At 45.2% G+C, this 22,200-nt stretch overlaps 1 protein-coding gene across 1 annotated transcript in view; it reads right to left on the bottom strand.

Annotated features, from left to right (window-relative positions):
- Positions 1–332: 332 nt before the first annotated feature.
- Positions 333–22,200, bottom strand: part of LOC136648372 (zinc finger protein 892-like) — a 128,974-nt gene continuing 107,106 nt past the window's right edge. The window contains 1 exon segment of the mRNA XM_066624481.1: positions 333–349. Within this exon segment, the coding sequence (XP_066480578.1) occupies positions 333–349 (17 nt within the window).

Below are 22,200 nucleotides of genomic sequence, written 5' to 3' on the forward strand. Positions count from 1 at the left end.
TGTTCTTATGTTCTTATGTAAAAGGTAGCAATTCTGCCCCTGGCAGATAAGCAAATTTGCAGATAGCGAATTTGCATATAAAGAGAACTGACTGTATGTTGCAGTTGATCCTGGGGTACACAAAGTGTGGGGAGGCCTCAACACTTCATGGATAAAAGTGTTTTCTGTTTTGATGCTGCATTTCTAAAGACACTTTCAAGTAAACTTTACATAGGATCAAAGAATTCAAGAGCTATATATTTTGTTTGTCAGGTGCAGGGCAGGGCTGTCCTAAAGGGATGACATGAATTATCCTGACAAAATCTAAGCAACTGACAATACCTTACTGCAGTCTATTCACTGTCAGATACTGAAGGCAAAAACAGACATTGCAAAAAGACACAGAGAGCAGTCCAGTCAGGTGGCACACTGACAAGTGCAGACCTCAGCCAGGACTCAATCTGGCTGACTGCTTATGCTGCCCCCAGAGTGCCACCAAAAATGGCATCTCAAGTCAAGGTCTTCCCCTGGTCACTGTCAGACACGGAAGACAAAAATAGACATTACAAAAGACCCATAACGACCATGGAAATCGGCATTCCGTTCTCTGGGGGCAGCATCGGAAGTCAGCCAGATTGAATCCTGGCTGCACATGTCAGTGGGCCCACCTGACTGGGCTGATCCCACAGAACTGGCGACAGTGATAACATCCAATGTACCACCAGGGGGCAGGCAGTGGGTACCACTGAGGCCCAGTGCAGGGCTTTGTCCAAGGGCCTGCACCAACCTGGAGCAAATACTGTTCTCCCTTCCATCTGTAATATATCATAAAGGACATAATCCTAACCCCTTATGTCAGTGCTTTCCAGCACTGACATAAGGGCAATGCAGCTCCGAGGTAAGGGAACAAACATTCCCTTACTTTGAGGAGGCCTCTGTGAGTGATACCCAACTTTGAGGATGCAGCACATGCCCCATTGGCACCGCTATGCCAGTGCTGGAAACTACTGACTTAAGGGGTTAGGATTGCAACCTAAAGCACTTACCCATGCCCTGCCATCATCACAAGGCCCATTTTTCTAGCTTAATTCCACATCTTTGACTATCACTGGCACTTAACCTGCTGTCAGAACTGTTTTAAATATTGTGAACCATGTCCACCTAGGAAAGAAGTATACCAGGGAATTACATGTGTGAACACAGAGTGAAATAGACATGTGAACTCAGACATAATGAGCTACAAGTGAATGATACGACTATTTGCATGCAGTTGCCAAGAGTATTCCGAAAGAAGGTATGCTTGTAGGAATATCAAGTGTTTAGTTTGGTCCTGTAACTCTGCAAAGAAGATCACAGAGAAGTTCTTGCCCTTGTTCATTTGCAGTCCAAACAATGGAATAATCAGTTTGTCTGATACACTAAAGTTGAATACCAGTAATCTTTATTCACAAACATATGCTGTCAAATACATATTAAAGTGAGAGAACATGACATTTACTTCTTGGGATACAACTTGTTGAGACTAATGTTTTCTTCCCAGCTGAATCTGACAGCAGCCAGAAGTTTTGCTGAATAATCCAATCATAATTTGCCCCCTCAAACCATTTAGCCCCTTTGCAAGATTGAGATTTAAAAACAAAACCTTTAAAGACTTTATAAATTCTGGTTCATTATTAATTGGTGTTGTTTCTGAATTTGTATGAGAAACTGCTGTGCATGTATCTCATCAGTCAGGAGGGCTGCAACATCTTTGAAAAGATTAATGCAGAAGCTCTCCTGATTTTAACATCAGGCCATAACTGTTAGTCTGGGAGTCCCCAAACCCATGGCCAAGAGGGGCATAGAGAGCACATCCCAGCCCAGCAAGCCAAGGAGACCTGTGGACCCTCAACAGGAGGGGATCAAAACATGCTGTGTTCATGGACCTGTTGCCAAGGAAACCAGCCTCAGGCAGAAACATGATAAGGGTACTGGACAAGAGGACCACTCCGGCCTGGTTGCCAAGGTGACTGGGACAAAAAGGTTTCAGGTCTCCTGGGAAAGGTTGGGACTCAGGCCATAGGCTTGCCACACCATATTTATAGGGGTGGGGTGTCTGATGAGTAACCTGTTGATTAGCCCTGTTACCAAATGCTACATCCCTCCTAATTTTGTTGGGATCCCCACAGCACTTACCAAACTTGTGCAGGGTCCTGTAATGGAAGATCAGAAGATCATCAGGTGGATGATGTGGTGTTGACAGCAATTCCATGTTTTTGACAGCTGTTTGACAGCTCTGGGAAGGGCAGGGCTGGCTCCACAGCTGTAATCAATCAAGGCCAATGGAGACCTGAATGGACACCTGAGCTTCATTTGACCTTGATGGGACTTTGAATGAGCTAAGGAGCTGAGCTGCATTTGGACTTAACAAGGGGCTGCAGGATAAAAGGCAGCTTCAGAAGGAGCAAAGCTACTAAACAGAGCTACCCTGACCCAGAGGGAGATGCTACCTGACTAGAGGGACCCCTGAGGCTACCTGACCCAGACCTATGGGAGAAGGGGACTGCTAGGACTCTGCTGGAGGAGACACTCTGCTGAAGACTGGACTGTGCTTTGGAAGCTGGATTGGACTGGAGGCTTCAGACCTTCACCCACTGAGTTAAGTGGAGTTTTGGGGAGGGAAAGCCTCTGGACAAGAGAACTTGCAGGGAGTGTATGTGTTTGTAGCAATAAATTTTGTTAATTGCTCAACTAATAAGGAGTGCTGCATTTCTTTGCACACCACAGCTGTTCTTGCAAAAGGAGGGTGTTAATTAGCCAAAAAGTGGGTATTAGAAGGGAGTTGGAATATTTGGATGGGACAAATTGGCATAGTTGGCAGGATGGGGAAAATTGGGATGGGACAGGTCCTGGGAGGAAAATAGAGAATCTGCACAATTCACTACCCTACTGTAGAGATTCAGCTCTCTTGGACCCAATTGGTCCAACCAGCCTCTTTGACTGAGATAAGGATGGTGCCAACTCCTGGGACCAGGGAGGTAGGAAAGGGTGGGACTTTTCCCCTTGATTTACTGTTCAATCCTCATCTGTGTTCACTTTGCAGGTCCAGAAGTCAGAGCTGCAGCTTGGAGAGTCAGCAGCAGGGCTTGCGTGGAGACTCCCAAGCTTTGGAGCCTGCCCTGTCCACTGGGGCAGCCCTTTCATCCTTCAGACTCAAGGAAGGGATGGCTGTGTGCAGGAGAGAAAAGGACTGAGCCATCCAGGCCAAGGATATTCATAGAGAGGTCAACTCAGGAACTGGCATTCTCTTTATTTTTGTCAGTTCTACCCCCATTGCCGACTATTACCTTCGTAGAGGTATTCTCTCTCTCTCCTCCATTAACTGCTAAAGCTTCACCCTGCACCTTGGACAAGGCAAAAGCACCTGATGGTAGGCTACGTGGGAACCCCAAATTATTCCTCCTACACCAGCATGCCTGATAGCATCCTTTTAATTCTCCCTCTCCAGTGGGCAACCCATGAGCACTCCGCCATATGTACCCTCTTACCTTAGGCTCAGGATTGTTGGGTGCAAGGAACAGGAGGAGACTATGTGGAGTGACTCATAATCTTCTCCCTTTCAAGTTTGAAGCCTGAGAGGAGAATGTGTTGATGGATTTCATTGAGAGGTTCCCCCTGAGCGCAATCTTCAAAACCTCTCAGTGTTACATGTAGAGGTTTTGTGGACTACGCATTGTCCCCATTATACAGGGCATAAATGCTTGGTGCCAATACTGAACAATTTGAACAATGCTTTATGTAACTGAATGCTTTTCCAAAACTTATATTTGAGCTAACATGTTCTAAACCATACTCTTAACTAGTGATTTTTCCGCCTTTTTCATCTCAAGGCACATGGACAAGGTGCTAAAAGCCAATGTAGGACTGCCCAGGCCAGAGGCAGGGTTTAGGATACAGTAGAGGAGGTTTCTGCTGATCCTTCCTCCCTCCTAGGCCCACTTCTCTGCTTGTTCTGCCCTCCCCCTCCCAAAAACACCCCCTCCCCATCTCCAGCATACCCTCCTGCTACTGTCCCAATTCTCCCATGCTGCCCAACACGATCTTAACCATATTGCCTGGCACAGGATCAAGATCCAGAGTTGCCGGGCCAGCGTGGGCATTTATGGCAGCCCAGCTGGCTCCCAAGTAAGTGCAAAGGTACCTTATGGCACATTTATGACACTCAGAGCCAGTGCAGGGGATCGGTGTCAGCTCACAGTGTGGTTAGGATTGCACTGAGAATATAATTAAGCCAAGAAGGCCCTGTTAAAATCTCCAGAATTGGTTTCAGTAGTCTCCTGGAAATTGATGCTGATTCCTAGAGACTGCAGGCCAATCCAGAAGGGTTGGCAATCTTATTGGAGAGAGACTCCAGGACATTCATTAAAACATTTTCAGACATTTGTTTTGTGTTAACAGTGTATCAACCGAATAGATTTCTGACCATTAGAATGCAATCAAGTTAACAAAATATGACCACCCAGCAGACAGAACGATGTAGACTAATATAGTGCAAAAGAAAGGTAGAGAGAAATCTGTGAAAAAGGACCTGAGGGTTGTGCCGTCCTCCTTTCTCCTCACACCACCAGCCCCTTTCTCTACACTTAAGAAAATGTTGATGAAGACTGTGGCACAAATTAAAGCAGGAACTGCCTTTCCTGTGGGGAAAAATATTACCCTTTGCTGCTGTTGAGGCTGCAGAAGGCACAGATTAGGAGAATGTTGCAGTCAAGATCATCATTGATAAGATACTGGCTCCTGCACTGATGGCCCCCAGAGATGGAAATACTATACGGTGAAGCCATGGAAACAGCAATGCTGGATACTAAACAGTAATTGGACCACTTCTTCACACACATTGCAGCTGATGAGGCAGGATGCCTCTTTGTTTTTGTGTGGCTCTAAAATAAGAGGCTGAAGGGAGAGTTGGTGGCCAGCATGGAAGTAACTATCAGGCTGTCTGCATTTCAGAGACTTGAAGGCAGCTTATAGACTGCTGTTGCCTATAATACATGTGTTCCTTGACTCCTGCCATAATGTCTGGGCTTGAAAGTTTTCATAGTTCTTCAAACTGCACCCTGGAAAAACCCAGGTTAGTCACCCAAAGTATGACCTATACTATGGCCTGTGATAGATACGTGAAACCTCTGAGAGTCACTAGTGTAAGCAGCTTCTATGGCATGTGGCACAACTCCTTCCCTCCAAATCTTTGACACTTACGAAAAAAAGTCTTCAAAATTTAAGTTACCTTGTCCTTTTAAACAAAAAACAAAACACAATCCAATATATCCAGATATGTGTTCATGTAGCCATTTCAAAGTGGGGGGGAGAGCACAAGATTTCCCTTAGGTGTGAAATTGATTAAACCAGAAGCCACTTGTTAGCCTGTCTAGTCAATTTCACTAATCAATTAACTTGTATGGGTCTAGGACAGCAAACTTTCAACCACTGTACCATAGGTGTCTGCAGGTGCACAGCAGAAGTTTAGGGAGGATCATTTATTAGTAGGTCCATTGGGGGATGTGAACCAGTCCCTCCATGTCATTTGTGCAATTATCAAGCTACAAGTGTTGGAATGGGACCAGTGCTAAGGTAGGAGTTGCTTCCAGTGCTCTAGAAAAAAAATGATTGTCCATCATCACAGCCTTGTAGAACTAGGCTGCAATCCTATACACACCTTTCTGGGAGTAAGCCTCATTGAACAGAATGGGGTTACTTCTGACGAGATATACTTCTGACTAGACTAGACCAAGTATGAGTTATGCTAGCTGTATTCAAAACTACAATGCCTCCCTTCCAGAGCTTTTGGTTACACTTAAGTTAACTTAGAATGACTGTCATACTTTGAACAATTAGGCCTAGACCAGGGAAGGAGGGAGGAAGGGATCTATCTAGTCTAAATGGCAAAATGCAATCTGAAAACAATGTTAAGGAACTACCCAAGTCCCCATCACCTGCTATGGCTGCATGAAACTGCAAGCTTATGAAATGGTCAGGCTATGTGAAGTCAGTGCCTCCTTTGGCCTCCTTCTCTGCACAACCATTTAAAACATGAAATGATCCATTATTTGGACTGGCTCTTTTGCTTCAGTATCTGGCTGAATTTTCACCTTTGCGCTCTCGAAAAATAAAACCAACACATAATAAACACTCACTCACATCATCCCACTCGGGAGTCTCCGAGGGACAAAACTATCCAGCAATGGGGTCTCATCCCTATAAATATGTTTGCATTATTTATTTTAAACATTTGGATAAATCATAATAGGAGAGACATCTGCTGTTAAAATGTGCAAACTGCATTTGTGCCTGTACAACTGACTGCGTAAGAAAGACAAGTGAGCAAAAGTAGTTGTGCTGAAGGAACTGTTGCAGTATAAAGGGGTTTTTTTGTTTAAAGATGTGGAAAGGAGTGTATATGAGAACAGTCACCCCTAAGTTGTGAATACAGCCCAAGTCTGCCCTCTCTTTGCACACTGCTAATATTGCCCCAGAGTGTCACTTTTTGTGAGTTGTTCTTTCATTTCCACCTGCAAGCTCATGTTCCTGTTCCCAAAGAAAACACTGAACAAACCTCCTCCTGTATTTTTTGTTGATATATCCAGGCAGCTTTCCAACAGGCGAACAAGCTGCTGTCAGCGTGTGTGCACATCTCATTGCCGAGGGTGCCCCTCAAACGTGCCTCCTTCATTTGTTCCTCCTCAGAATTAATATCTTTCTAAGCCTGATGGCATTTGAAAGCTCCCAAAGCTGAGATTAACTCCTTGGAGCTGGATCCGGCAGTGTGTCTCATTGCCAGTGACTGGGTTGTGGCTCTGGGTCCCTCTGACTCACAGCACAAGATTAATTGCCAGGCGTTCTGAGAGGTTTATCACTGCCACCCTCAGCTTCACCGATTTCACCTTTCCCTGGTGCTCTCCTTGCAAAAATTTCCTATGAGAGCCCCCGTGATTGGTGCATAATCACTTCGCAGCAAAGTCTGCCCTTCTGCGGAAGGCTGTGCAGAGCGTGACATTTCTGCAGCCATCTGTGCTGTGCACTGGGGCCTGCGAGTGTGCAGAGGGAGTGTCTGCTTTGGTGGTAAACAGCACCAACTAAAGCAACTTGCTTGGAAGGAGGGGGTGGGGGAGTGGTAGAAGCAAGGCCACCTTGTGATCTGTGGAAGATGAACGGATGGGTGGCCAGAGGTGGAGAGGAAAGAAATCAGTGCTGAAAATCAGTGCTGTGCTTTTTCAAGCAGTTACCATACATTCAAATGCCTGCTTCCATTTTGGAATAATAAAGGGAGATACAATTATTGTGGATGAGAGAGCAATACATAGCTTCTCCAGAAGACTGTACCTGGTGTACCTGGGGGGGATCGGGGGGCAAATGTCCCTGGCGGCACCCCGTGGAGGGTGGTGCTGTGATCCTTCCCCCGCCGCCATTTTTTTTCTTTTTTCTGTCCCATTTTTGAAGGCTTATAAGGCCTTTTAAAGGCCTGGGAGGCTGCCCACAGCCTCCCCGGTCCCCCAGAAGACCTTATGAGGCCTTTAAAATGCTGAAAAATGGCACTTCTCATATTTGTGGAATTCTGTGGCATTTTACGGTCCTGTGCTCCCAGGCGGCACCAGGGCCAAGTCCACAATTGCTTCTCCTAAGCAGTCTTGAAACCTCAGTCAGGACAGAGTTGCTCATGGTAGGGAGCTCTCATTTCAATCAGGTGATTAGGGGCCCGATCCTATCCAATATTCCAGCACAGGTGTAGCCGCAATGCAGCCCCAAGGTAAGGGAACAAATGTTCCCATACTTTAAGGAGGCCTCTGTGGCTGCTGCCCCACCACAAGATACAGTGCATGACCCACTGGCACAGCTGCACCAGCACTGGAAAATTGGTTAGGATTGGGCCCTAAAACACCGTAGAAGGAGGACACAAAATATCAGGTTTATAGCTGTGAATCACTTCTGGATCTGGCTTCCTCTTGGACAAATAGGTTAGGACTATGGGCAGAGGCACATTTTATAAATTTTGAGTGATTTTGCCAGGTACACCCTTTTTCAGAGGATTTTCCCCTCTTTAGCGCATACCCTGGTAAGTTCTCGATTTGTAATGCGTTTTATATGAGGCTGTCACTGAAGGTAGCTGGAAATTTCATTGGTTCTGGAATGCAGGATCCTGGTTACCAAGTAGTGTTGACTGCAGGGAGCACATCTCACCAGTTCTATATGAGCGACACTGGTGCTCATTCATTTGCAGGCTAAAATCAAAGTGTTACTTTAAAGTGCTTCAGAGTGTAGGCCCACAACTTGGAGGAACACTTTCTACTTCCTTATGTTTCTTTCTGGTCTCCGAAGACGAGATGAAAATATGAAAATAGAATGAGGCGAGAGTATGGATGAAAATAGCCTTGGCAGTCCTCCCATCTATCAGGCTGGTGGCCACTGTCAAGTGGTAGTAGTCCACAAGCTCTGGAATTAGTGACCAAATTTGGAGTGACAGATCCAGAAGACCACCCATTTTAAATGAACTATTAAATGAGCTGTTAAGAGCTTTCTTTTCAAGCATTTCGCTTTTATGATACTCTAGTGCTGCCTCTCTATCTGTCCTTGTTGCAATGTTTTATTGTGATTATTGTAAATGTATTGGTACTGGTATGTTATTTTACTTTTAATTGTAATATGCTATGAGAACAATTGTTGAAAAGCAGACTAGACAAGTGCAAAAAAAAATTCAATCTGAAGAGAAACCAGAGTATAAGCAGGCTATACACTTCCCAAATGAATGAATGAATGAATGAATGAATGAATATTATCTCTGTCATTTCAGCTTCTTCTATCCTCAGGTAAGGAGATGGAAGAAATAAAAGGCCAGGCCATGTGATCACTGGTTTTGCTCAAGACTGTTTATTCAACCTGCACCTCAGTCATAGACCCAGTCTTAAAGAAACTACACCTGGGATCCTCAGTTCCTCCATCTGTAATATGAGGATTAAAAGACTGAGCTACGGTATGCAGTTGTTTTGAGGACTGATTGCTGAAAGCAATCTCTGTTCCTATGCCATCATGATTTCAAATAAAGTAGAATTAATTCATATAATGGTCACCTGATTCGGTGCTCAAACTTCAGAATGTTTGTCATCTCCACAGGCACTATAACTGCTGTATTGGAGGAGGGAGGTTTAGGCACTTCCCCAGAATTTTGGTTCAATATATTTTTGTTTATTCATTTGCTATATTTATAGTCTCCTTGTAGCCAACAAAGCTCTCAAGGCAGTTTACCATAAAAATAAATTAACAGAGCAATCTTTTGCATGCTTATTCAAAAGTAAGTCCCACTGTGTTCAATGGGGCTTACTCTCAGGAAAGCATCTGTTTGGGAATGCAGCCTTAGGCGATTCAAAACTAAGCAAGGCAAATCTAAATATAAATCAAGGCTGCAGTTTTGCATCAAGTTAGACTGCTTAACTCTCATTGACTTATTTGCAATTTAAGCATCCTAAGTGTTTGCCAGACTGATTGGTGGGTACTGAAGAAACCAAGGAAACCCGCCCCCCCTTGCATTTTGTGCTCTTTTTTAGACTCTTCTAAAGCTCCAGGAGTTTCTGAGATTAAGGGCACAAGCCTAACCAGGTCTACTCAGAAGTAAGTCCTATTTTGTTCAATGGGGCTTACTCTCAGGAGAGTGTGGTTAGGATTGCAGCCTAAAAAGACTATTGAGGCCCCAATCCTATCTTATTTTCCAGCACTGATACAGCTATGCTAATGGAGTGTGTTCTGTATCCTGCGGTGGGGGTGACAGTCACAGAGGCCTCCTTCAAGCACAGAAACATTTGTTCTCTTACTTTGGGGAGGCATTGCAGTTGCAGTGGTGCTAAAAGTTTGGATAGGATTGGCCCCTGAGTCATCCTGATGCAATAGCCATTGTCCTGGGCTAATTCCCTGACACCCTTTGAAACCAGCATCTACATGGCCTAGAAGACAGCTTATTTTGTGAATTCATTGCCATTGCCAGATGAGCCATTCTCAACTGGCTTCTGCAAGATAAATAGAAAAAAAGGTGTATGCAATTAAAATAATTGAATTGAAATGAAATAATTTTAAATTGCATAATAAATTAATAGAATTTTTTTAAATTAAGCTTTACCTCCAACTGCATTAGGGTAGTCAGATCTGAGTTGCATGTTGTACATCAAATTTTGTTTACATTTACTAGGTTCATAAGAACTACATTTATATACTGGCTTCCTGCCCTGGCATTCAAAGTGAGTTACAATTTAAAAATATTAAATGAAAAACAAAAATTTAAATCAGTATTGGCCAACTCAGGCCAGTACTAGACCTTTTGGGAGCAGATGTCATGATGTTCTTCTCTGGCCAGAGCTCTCTGTTTTCCCCTCAGTACATGCTGATTTTAAGTAGCCCCCTAGGAAGGGGAGGCTAGGGGAGGGGAAGGGAAGGGTTTGCCTCATCTGCTCTCTCAAGTCAGCGCTGGTCTCCCTTGAAACTAATGATAGGAGATGTTCTGCTCTAGGAACCTCTTATTCCTTCCTCGTTTGTTGCAAATAGATGAGTAGACACACATATTCACTCAGGAACAGAACAATTCAAAGTACATAGAGGAACTGAGTGCTAAATTAGATGTTGTAGATACTTCATGTAGAAGCCCTGGGGCTGGGGATAAGAATAGGCCCTCAGTTTGGCTGTACTTGTCCTAAGAGGCGAATGAACAGCCATCAGGTAGATGGGACTCCTTAGCCTGGGAAGGCAGCTCATCTGAGAGAAGGAAAACTCTGATCCCAAACCTCCACTGCCTTGTGGCTACATCCAGTTATGGAAAAGGCTTCAGGAGTCAACCTCGAGGCAAAATCTGGAGCCAGAGTCCCTGAGGCAGTCCCTGAGGGCTGAACACAGTCACATTCTGGCAACTCCTGTGTTGCCGCTGGAACCAACCATATTGGCTTCTGCCTTTCCATTGGACCATTTCAGCAACTTGGAGAGGGGGGATCTTCCCTCAGCCATGAAGCTTCCTGGGTGACCTTGGGCCAGTCACTTTCTCTCAGCCTCACCTACCTCACAGGGTTGTTGTGAGGGCAAAAGAAGGGGAGCAGCTATGTACACTGCCCTGAGCTTTTTGGAGGAAGGGTGGTATAAAAATGTGAAATAAAATAAATGAATTTGGTGCATGGGTAACAGTCTATCCTCCATATCTACTTTACCCAGGCTTTGTGCACTGGGGAGGACACTGTTCCAGAACCACCATTCAGAGCGCAATACCATAGTCTTCCGAGACTGAAGGATGCCAACAAGATACTTCATGTATCTACATGAAGAAAAAAAGAAAAAGATTATCAGACGTGGAAGGCTACCAGTTTCAACAAAGGAATTATGGGAGATGGGACTGTTCAATCCTTTTCCTTTTAGCATTTCTTTCACCCCAAACTGTACCTCCTAACAACAGCTTTTCCCCCAATTGGGAAAGTCATGCAAGTACTATACAGGCATTCTGTAGACCTATTGCAAGGGTTGGTCACAGGTGCTACAATAGTTCAATTCATGCCACCCAGGGCAGTCCCAGAAGGTGGTGTTTTTTGAGATCCTCGCCCTTTTCCATGCAAATAGGATGCACATAGGATTCTGCAAGGATCTCCCATGCTTTTTAACTTGCACATGAATCCCCACTGGAAGAGGTAGTCAATGGGTTTGAAGTGCCATCAGTATGCCTGTAACACAGTTTTATCTTTTTCCTTTTCATTTGATCTAGGCGAGGCAGTGAAATTCCTGAATGATTCACTGAAGTCTGTAATAAATTGAATAAAGGAAAACGAACTGAGGCTCAGACCATGCAAGGCAGAGTTGCTTTTGGTGATGGACCACTGATCATGGAGGTGGAGGATATGAATGTCCTATATGACGTTACAATTGCCTAAAGAAAAATATCTGCAGTCTGGGAATGAATTAATACCAACTCCTGCTTTCCTAGGTGATGGCTTTAGCCAGGTACGCTTTTCAGTATACTTTGACAGGGACATCAGCTCTTGTGCAAAAAGGACATCACTACTGTTCTATATGCTCTGGTAACTCCTTGATGTGATTGCACATTAAGTGGGAGTGCCCTTGAAGACATGCCGGAAATCTCAGCAGGTATATGTTGAGGAAGCTTGATTATTGCCCAGAGCTGGTGCCCTCAAGCATATCACAGTGGTCTTAACCCATTTTTGTCTGGTTCACTAACTTCCATTTTGGATTTGCCTGTATAGATGGACTTGAGACCTAACTCTTGATTAGGATTGTGCCCTATATGTCTTACAGTATAGTTGGCTTAATCCAGTTTAATGACAAGTAACATCCATGTCACATGGAGGGAGCCATGGATGAAGATATGTACCTTAGGCAGTTTGTAGGGGACAGCATACTATGCCCATCTATACATGTGTCTATATTTGGAACTTGATTGAAAATTTAGCATATTATAGCCTAGATCCTGGTGCCACATATGCTGTAAACTTGCTGGGTTGAATCAAAAATGGAAGTTAGTCATGATTAAATTCCACTGAATTTCACTGAAATTAATGGCTTATGGCCCAGTTCTATCAAGGAGGATAGGGGCCAGGATCAGGCCAGGCTGGAGAGGCTGCTGTTGGAGGAACATGCACTGGCGACCATCGTGTTATGTGTGGAAGAGAGCCAGATAGTGCATGTTCGTGGGATCACCTCTGCAGCTGTTTGTTGGGAGACCTTGAGGCAGATTCATGTGCAAACAACTGTGGCCTCAAAAACTGCTCTCACGCGACAGTTGTATCGTGCTCGGATGCGATCAGGAGCCAGTGTTACAGAGCACATGCTTTACATGAAGAACCTGTTCCTGAGGTTGCAGGAGCAAAATATGGTATTTCCAGAGGTGCAGAAAGCCTATATTGTGTTGTCTTCCCTGGATCAGACCTTTGACCATTTGGTCGCTGCTTTGGAATGTTTACCAGAGGATCAGTTGACTCTTGCTTATATCACCGGCCGGTTGCAGCAGGAACAAGAGCGACGTCTGGAAAACGTCTCTGGCGGAAGGAATATGTCGGTTCCTGTCTCTGCAGGTGCGTCCAGCAATGTGGATGTGTCCTCACCAGTGCCTGCACTTCACTATGTCAGGAAGTGCTATTCCTGTGGCGCGGAGGATCACCTGCAGCATTTCTGCCCTATGAGGAGGGATTCCAGGAAGCCTCGAAGGCAAGGGCCACGTAGCAAACATCGGCTGGAGATTTCTCTGGTACACGCAACTGAGAAGGAGTCAACCCCCATTGTGTGGATATTGGACAGTAGTGCAACTGAGCATATGGCAAATTCTGAGAGTGTTTTTTCCACTTTAGGATCTCCTGAGAATCCTTATGTAGTATTGGCAGACGGGCTATCCTCTCCTGTGGAAGGATGTGGGGTGGTTCGGTTGCCAGGACTGGGTGAGCCTTTGGAAGGGGTCCTATATGCTCTGGATTTGCAACTTAGTTTACTCAGTGTATCAGCTTTGTGCAAAAAGGGCTATCATGTTGGTTTTGCTGGGAGGCGTTGCAAGGTGTCCAAACAAGGGAAGGTATGTATACTGGGGGTTGAACAAGATGGACTGTTTGTTGTCCAGCCTAGGGCTGAGGCGCATGTTACGCTATCACCCCTAGGCATTACGGTTGCATTCATGTCTTACATAGGTCCTTAGGGCATCTAAGTTTTAAGGCTGTTTTGCGAACGGTAAAGCATTCAAAGGGCTTGAACTTAACCCCTTGTAAAGAGTTTCTGGACTGTGCTGTCTGTAAAAGGGTTAATATAACTGCAGCTCCTGTTGCACATAGGAGTGACCGGGAAGTCAATAAACCCCTAGAGCTTGTTGACTCAGATCTGATCGGGCCCATGGATAAATCTATTGGTGGTACCAGGTTTCTACTTCTTGTTCTTGACAGGTTTTCGAAATACATGTTCTGCTTCCCACTGAAAGCTAAGACACAGGTGTTTTCTATGTTTAAAAGGTGGGTTGCTTATGCAGAACGTAGATTTGGCCACAAGCTGATTAGTCTTCAAACAGATTGTGGCACTGAGTATCTAAACCAACCTTTTATGACCTGGCTAGAAAGGAAAGGCGTACACCATGGTTTATCGAATCCTAACTGTCCTCAGGAGAACGGTGTTGCGGAACGCTATGGCAGAACTTTGCAGACCAAAATACGCGCTCTCTTAGCAGATAGCCAACTTCCTTATGGCTTTTGGGCGGAGGCTGCAAAATGTTCCTGCTATATCTTTCATCGCACCTACTCCTCTATAGTTAGGATGACTCCCTATCAGATGTTACATGGGGAACCACCCTCTCTAAAACATTTATACCCTTTTGGTACATGTGGGGAAGTACTGGTACAGAGAAGGAGCAGAAAGCGAGCTCCCAGAGCTCAGCCTATTACCCTGATAGGTTACGAACCTATGTAACCTATAGTTACATAGGGAGTAAGGGGCATAGGTTGATGACCAAGTCAGGCAAACTAATAATCTCCCGGTCTGTGAAATTCTATAACCCCAAGTGGACCTCAGTTGAACAAGCTCCTTCTGTGTTTATGCCTCTCGCACCTGGGATTGGTGAAAGGGAGATTGATCCTCAGTCACCTAGAGGGGCGTCGCCTAGGCAACAGGCACAACCAAGTAGGAGAGAGGAGGAGCTACGTCAGCCCAAAATTGAGATTAGCCAGGAAGCTGGATTAACTCCACAGGGTCCTGTTTTGCCTGTCCTACACAGAACCACACGTGTGACAAAACCCCCTGATCGTTATGTGCCTGAATTAATATCTGTGTGTGAGACTGTAGGGCCGGAGCCCCGGGATTACTCCCAGGTTTTAAAGCTTCCTAAAGCTGATAGAATATGCTGGGAAGAGGCTATGAAAACCGAAATGGAGTCTATGAGGAAGCATGCTGTGTTTTCAGCTGCAACTCTTCCCCAGGGCAAGAAAGCTATTGGCACTCGATGGGTGTTTAAACTAAAACATAGCCAGACTGGAGGAGCACCAGTCTATAAAGCAAGTTTAGTGGCAAAGGGGTTTAGCCAAACAGCCCAGGACTATGATGAAATTTTTTCACCCACTGTCCGAGCTGAAATGTTTAGAACTGTTTTAGTCAGTTTCAGTACCTTTATTGGCATACAGTTACAATACATACACACTTACATATACAAAAAAACCCAAAAAACTTAAAAGAGCTGACTAGAGAACCATAATATACCAAACTAAAATTAACAGTTATAAACCAGGGACTTCAAGAAGTAGGGACACGCTTCAAGTTGGACGCCACTATTTGTGAAATAAATGTAGCTATCTAGAAAATGATGTTAGGGTCAGTGGAAGCTAATAGAAATTGCAATATAACAGAAACCTCAAAAAAGGAGTTAAGATAAGATTGAAGAACTAAGCATTTCCTCCTAGCCACACTATGAAGCGGGCAATGAAAAAGGAGGTGATCGAATGTTTCTACAACTCGCTGGGGGCAAGGACAAATTCTTTCCTGGAAAGGAATACCTTGAAATCTACCCCAAAGAACAGCGGATGAAATAGAATTGCAACGGGCCATAGAAAAGGCCCTTCTAATTTTTGGGCATTCCAAAATGTAAAAATAATTGAGAATTTCCCCCACTTTGACCAGTAGGTGATGATATACTGGTGAACAAGTTTTATTAACAGCAAATAGAAGTATACTATTATACTTCTATACTCCTATACTTCTATACTTATTAGAAGTATAAGTATCCAAAAGTCTCCCTTTGATGAGCCTAAATGCCTCATCTAACTGTTTTAGTCTATGCTGCCATGCATGGCTGGCAAGCCAGCCATGTAGATGTGGAAATGGCATTCTTGCACGCCCCGTTGGAGGAGGGGATAACTTTGTATATACAAGAGCCTGAAGGTTTTCAGAGCCATCAAGAGGGGCAAGTATTGCGTTTAAATAAAGCCATATATGGTCTAAAGCAAAGCCCCCATCAATGGAATGTCTATCTAGATTCCCATCTGAGAGATATTGGGTTCACAGCATCAAAGGCTGACCCATGTTTGTATATGAAAGACAGTGGAGAGAACCAGATACTCATTACTGTTTTTGTAGATGATCTCATTATTTTGGCCAAGACACAGCAGAGAATTGAGGATGTATTGGAAGAGTTACGAAAACACCTAACTCTAAGGTCCCTTGGTCCCATTAGGAAGTATCTTGAATATTATACCCACTCCTACTGGAGGTTACAAATTACACCAGTCACATAAAATAACGGAGTTATTAGAGAGGTGCAACATGACCGATTGTAAAGTTTGCAAAACACCTATGGTCCCTAATTTCATACAGACTGCAAGTATAGAGAGTCCTCCATGCAATCGTGAATTATATCAATCCATAGTGGGCAGTGGGCAGTATCTTTCCCAATTGACTAGACCGGATGTCGCCTGTGCTACTAATATAATGAGCAGGTTTGTCTCTGCTCCTACACAGCAACATTTCCAGGCACTTAAAAGACTTCTGAGATACCTAAAAGGCACTCTACATCATGGGTTGGTTCTTCATCCTCAAGGTCCAGAAGAACTAATTGTGTATTCAGATGCAGACTGGGGCAATTGCCCAGATACAAGGAAGTCTGTTTCAGGACTAGCTTTACTGCCTGCAGGCGCTCTGATTGGTTGTGTGAAGCAGACCTATGTTGCACTATCCTCATCAAAGGCAGAGTATGGCAGTCTCTCCTTAGCATGCACTGAGATGGTATGGTACAAACAATTGTTAACAGATCTAGGTCTTGAAATGAGTGCACCTATTCAAATCCTTGAGGACAATGAAGCCTGTATTGCAATGGCCAACTCAGAAAGGATCAAAAACAGAACCAAACATATAGATCTTAGACATGCAAATGTGAGAGAGGCAATAAGAAGTTGTCTTATTGTGTTACGCTATTGCCCTACAGAGGCACAGCTAGCAGACATATTTACTAAACCGTTATCCGTGTCTAAGCATGAACAACTCTGCTGTAAACTAAACATACAAAATTGTACACTGGGACAAGACCTGAACGATTTGGAGGGGTGTTGAGGTCTGAAACCTATGAAATCCCTCAGGTCTTGTACACAGGAGAAAAGATACAGAGTCTGGTCCAACAAGAAGCTGACGGAACATACCAAGATCCAGGTCTACAGAGCTTGCGTCCTCAGTACACTTCTGTAGTGCAGCGAGTCATGGACTCTTCGCTCACAACAGGAGAGGAAACTGAACGCTTTCCACATGCGCTACCTCCGATGCATCCTCGGCATCACCTGGAAGGACAAAGTTCCTAACAACACAGTCCTGGAACGTGCTGGAATCCCTAGCATGTATGCACTGCTGAAACAGAGACACCTGCGTTGGCTCGGTCATGTTGTGAGAATGGATGATGGCCGGAACGCAAAGGATCTCCTCTATGGAGAACTCGTGCAAGGAAAGCGCCCTACAGGTAGACCACAGCTGCGATACAAGGACATCTGCAAGAGGGATCTGAAGGCCTTAGGAGTGGACCTCAACAAGTGGGAAACCCTGGCCTCTGAGCGGCCCGCTTGGAGGCAGGCTGTGCAGCATGGCCTTTCCCAGTTTGAAGAGATACTTGGCCAACAGTTTGAGGCAAAGAGGCAAAGAAGGAAGGCCCATAGCCAGGGAGACAGACCAGGGACAGACTACACTTGCTCCCGGCGTGGAAGGGATTGTCACTCCCGAATCGGCCTTTTCAGCCACATTAGACGCTGTTCCAGGACCATGATTCAGAGCGCAATACCATAGTCTTTCGAGATTGAAGGTTGCCAATATGTATCTGATGTAGCCTGTGGATGTTTAAATCTTTTGTGCTCCATGTATCTAAGTGGCAGGTGCTACTAAGTGCAAATCCCGTGCACCTGAGTTTGGGCATGGCCGTATGTATAAAGCAGGCCTGCAAACAAACTCTCCCCAGGGGGCATAGGGATTGAGGAGCCAGACGTGTGTTGCTGTCTGTTTGACCAGCGTTGCTGTCTGCTGTGTTGCTGTAAATATCTCCTGTAAATATACCTTGGTGGTGGAACCCAGCCTTCTGTTTGGAGTGGTTATTTGCAACTGTTGTGCCTCCTGTGGGACAGTCTTGAGCATCGGCTTCAAGTTTCTTCTGCGCAGCCATTTATATTGCTCTGCTGGAAACTCCTGCCCTCCACAACATGTGCTATGGGTGGGCCATGGATGGATCTTGGCAGCAGCACCAAGATACTAAGCCCTTGGCCAGGACCTGACATGCCCCCTTAAACCTAATCACAATGGTGTACCTAGTGGGGCAAAGGGGCAATTGCCCTGAGTGCCACACCTGTGTGGGCAGTGCCACCAGCCTTGGCCCCCTCACTGCCCATTTTTAGTTTGTTTGTTTTTTTTTTTTTTAAGAGAAAGAAGTCAGTAGCTTGGCAGGCTTCTTCCCCCCCCCCTTTTTTTAAAGAATAACCTCATCCTGATGAAGGAGGGAGTGACCCAGAATCATGCCCCAAGTGGCTGCGAGTTGCTGATCTGGGCCACTCCCTTCCTCTCCTTTTTTATAGGATCAGAGGACAGACACGGTTCAGAGTGGCATCGCACTGCATGTTGCAGTCACTCCTGGTGCAATTCCAAACCACTCTGGGCTGTGTTTTTCCTCTCCTTGGAGGAGAGGAAAGGGGCGGCCCAGATCAGTGTGGAATCACATCAGGAAGGGCTTCAACTCCTGGCATGGTTCCGGAAGTGATTGCAGTGAAGCGATGACATCACAGTAATTACTTCAGGGGTGGGGGTGGCAAAGTGGGAGGCAGCCCCGGGCAGAAAAAAGAGATTTGAACTGGGGAAATCCTGAATTGCACCTTAAGCCACCACACTACACTCCTCTCTGCTACAGATTTATGTACTTCTCTATTCCATAGTCTCAGAGCAGTTTACAGCAGTTTTGTCTACATGCTAATATTTCTGTCCCCAAGGGACTCACAATCTAAGTAATGGGCAGCCCAATCCAAACCTACTCTGGAGCAGACAGGCCGGCAGGCGTGCACTGCATCCAAGGCTACTTCCAAGGCAGGATTGGGGCTGAAAGCTTTTCAGCCTGGGGCAAGAGGTATCGCTTCCCCATACCCTGGGAAAAGCCACAGCAGCCCCAATGGGGCTACTCGAATCTGCATCACCTTAAGAGGTAGCACAAATCTGGGCAGGAGGTCTGGTCTAGAGGGTAGAGCCTCCATTTGCCTGAAGATAATATCCACAAGGTCACCAGTTCGAGGCCACCGGCACCGTGCGACCTTGAAGCAGCTGACAAGCTGAGCCGAGTTATTCGATCTGCTCTGAGGATGGAGGCCAGAACTTGAAACCAGATCAAGAAAGAAACATCTTGAATGTTGTGGTTCTTGAAAGATAGAACCTTCTTTCAATTGTAAAAATCCCTATGGGGATTTAAATCGCCTGCCTATGTAAACTGCCTTGAATAAAGTCTTGAACAAAGACCAAGAAAGGCGGTATATAAATACCTGTATTATTATTATTATTATTATTATTATTATTATTATTATTATTATTATTATTATTATTATTATTATTATTATTATTAAATCCAAGCAGACCAGACTGCCCGGGGCTACCTGGGAATGGGGTTAGGATCCAGCATAACTGCAGGATCCTGGCCTTGTCTCCCGCTCTCCCCCTCACCCTGAAAAGCCTTCCTCCTGCCTCTTCCCTGCCTTCCCCACGCCCCTTGACCCCTGCGTTGACCAAACTCGGCCAATGCAACTCTGGGGCCTGCAGCAGCACAGTGTGGCCAGTACATGTATGTGCGCCAGCCTAACTCCGTTCTGAGTAACTTACGCCACTTTTGCAACACTTTTGGGCCGGCGCAAGGGACTTGCACCGGCCCAAGTACAGATCTGGATTGCGCCCTAAATGGTTTAGGGAACAAGAGAGGGTCCAAATGAAATAAAAATGATACTGTAGATATAAGATCTATTTTAAAAATACACTGAAACATGGATAAAATTGTGTAAAATCAATCCCAACAGCTAGCAAAAGGGCTGGGCCTTCTGCAAGCAGTCACCTTCGAAATGACTATTCGCTGAATAGGTGCTTCAGAACAGGCAGGGCTAGGTGGAGAGCAATGCTCAGCTCCATTAAGCATTTGTGAAGTGACATGGAAAAATATTCTGCTTCCTTCTTGCTGAGACTTTCAGCAATTGGGATTTTTCATTCCTACCATAATTTGGTTATATGAAAACAAATTATTTTGTAGCAAATCTTTGTCCATGAACATAATTTTTTAAAAATACATTTCTTTACATGTGTCCCAATCGTGAAGCCTATATAGATGCTGCTAAGGGGACATGTGGCCAGATTTTATGCATACTTACTCAGAAGTCTCACCATGTTCTATGAGACTTATTGCCCAATCCTTCTTTTCCGGCAGTGGTTGGGCAGACTATGAGTGGGGGGCAGTGAGAGGACTCGGGGCATAACTGGCTAGGGCGGCGGGAGGAACTGGGGCGGTGAGGAGGTTGGAGGGGTGGCTACAGTGGCAATGGCACACACATCCCCTCCTTGCCCATTTTCTCTCCTTGGAATATGCCAGCAAAAGAGGTGGTGTATGTCCAAGTTGGTGTATGTCCATAGGCCGTGGGTTTCAGCAGTGCAGCCTGATCATAGAATTGGGCAGCTTATCAAATGCTAATTGTACAGTTTTGTTTAATTCCTTTAAGTGAAACCTCTGATTTGTCCATAACAAAACATGTACATTTATAGCAGTGTTGACTTAAATACAAGATTCTTGTTTCTTTGCTTCATAGATCCATTCAGCTGCTGATTGGATACAATCGCATAATGAGTCTAATGGCTTTTTTTTTTTTTGGTCATGAGCACTATTTCATACATCCCAGACTTCTTTTTCTTCCAGGTGAATGGTGCTATCAACTTTTGCCACCATTTCTGTCCCTCAATTCTTATTAGTATTCTTTGCAAAGAAAAATAAACAGTTGAGGCATTATTGCCATTTTAATGACTGAAACATTTCAACCCCAAAGGAATGAATCAATTTCTGGATTGTCTATAAAGACGAGGGGGGGGACGCAACACAGCATCTGCTCTAACTGCTTCCCTGTCGGCGCCCTGTCAGCAGTTGGCCCGGCGAAATTGCCCAACTGGCCGCCGAGTGCGAAATCACCTGGTCAACTGCTGAACGCATCCTTGTGCTCCAACTGCTTCCATGTTGGGAAGCAGCTAAATTGCGAGTGTGCTGATGATATGTCATGGGTATGCCTCTGGTGTTTTGTAACCATCTATAACTCTTTTCATCAATGTAATTCCCAAGTGGCAAGCAGCTGTTTTTCATTCAATTAATACTAAATTCTTGCTTTGTTGACTAGTCTTTCATATTTTGGTATTCCACAACCAGCGAAGATAATTAGAATCCAAATTTAACTTGGACAACTTAACCTCAATTTTCAGCTATTTAACAGTACTTTTAAAATTAACTAATGAAAATATATGTCCTCGTTCCTTGATAATTTAGAATAGCTTACAACAAAAGACACATCAATAAAACACCCAAGCTTGATTCAGGGCTTGATCCAGATACGATCCCAAGCTTGATTCAGAGCCTGAACCATAAGAAACATCTGTAACCATGACCGTGGGCCCAGTGCTGGACCTAGCCCAGCGTGAGCATGCAGCTCCAGCCCTGGACCCACATTCAGTCACCTGGTGCCTCGCCCGAACCACGAAGCAGTGAAAAGGTGAGTGGGGCAATGGGTGGAGACAGGGGAAGGTGTTCCTGGATGGGGGAGATGGGGGCAGGACAGGAGAGGGCAGGGAGGAGGCATGGCAGGGGGAGGGAGTGGGACAGGAGAGGGCAGGACCGGTAGAGCTCAGGTCTGCTGAATCCTGAGCCCTGTGCCAGGAACGTGTGGCCCAACACGGGACTCCTTGATTCTGCACCGGCTCCAGAGCCACCGCAGAATCGAGTCACCCCATTGTGGGGCTACTTCCCTTACCAGAGGGATGGGGACAAAAGTCCCCTTCCCCTGAGGAGCTGCTGCAGGCTGCCCATCTTGGTGCTGCGGCAGCCTCGTGTGCTTGGCAGCTCAAGATTGGGCTGTAAAACAATAACTATAAACAGCGATTTAAGAACTAAGAGTGGTACATGCAATAACAGCAGCATAACGGTTGTTTCAACTAATGGTTCTGTACGTA

The sequence above is a fragment of the Tiliqua scincoides genome, chromosome 4, assembly GCF_035046505.1.
Source record: "Tiliqua scincoides isolate rTilSci1 chromosome 4, rTilSci1.hap2, whole genome shotgun sequence".
Taxonomy (NCBI): Eukaryota; Metazoa; Chordata; class Lepidosauria; order Squamata; family Scincidae; genus Tiliqua; species Tiliqua scincoides.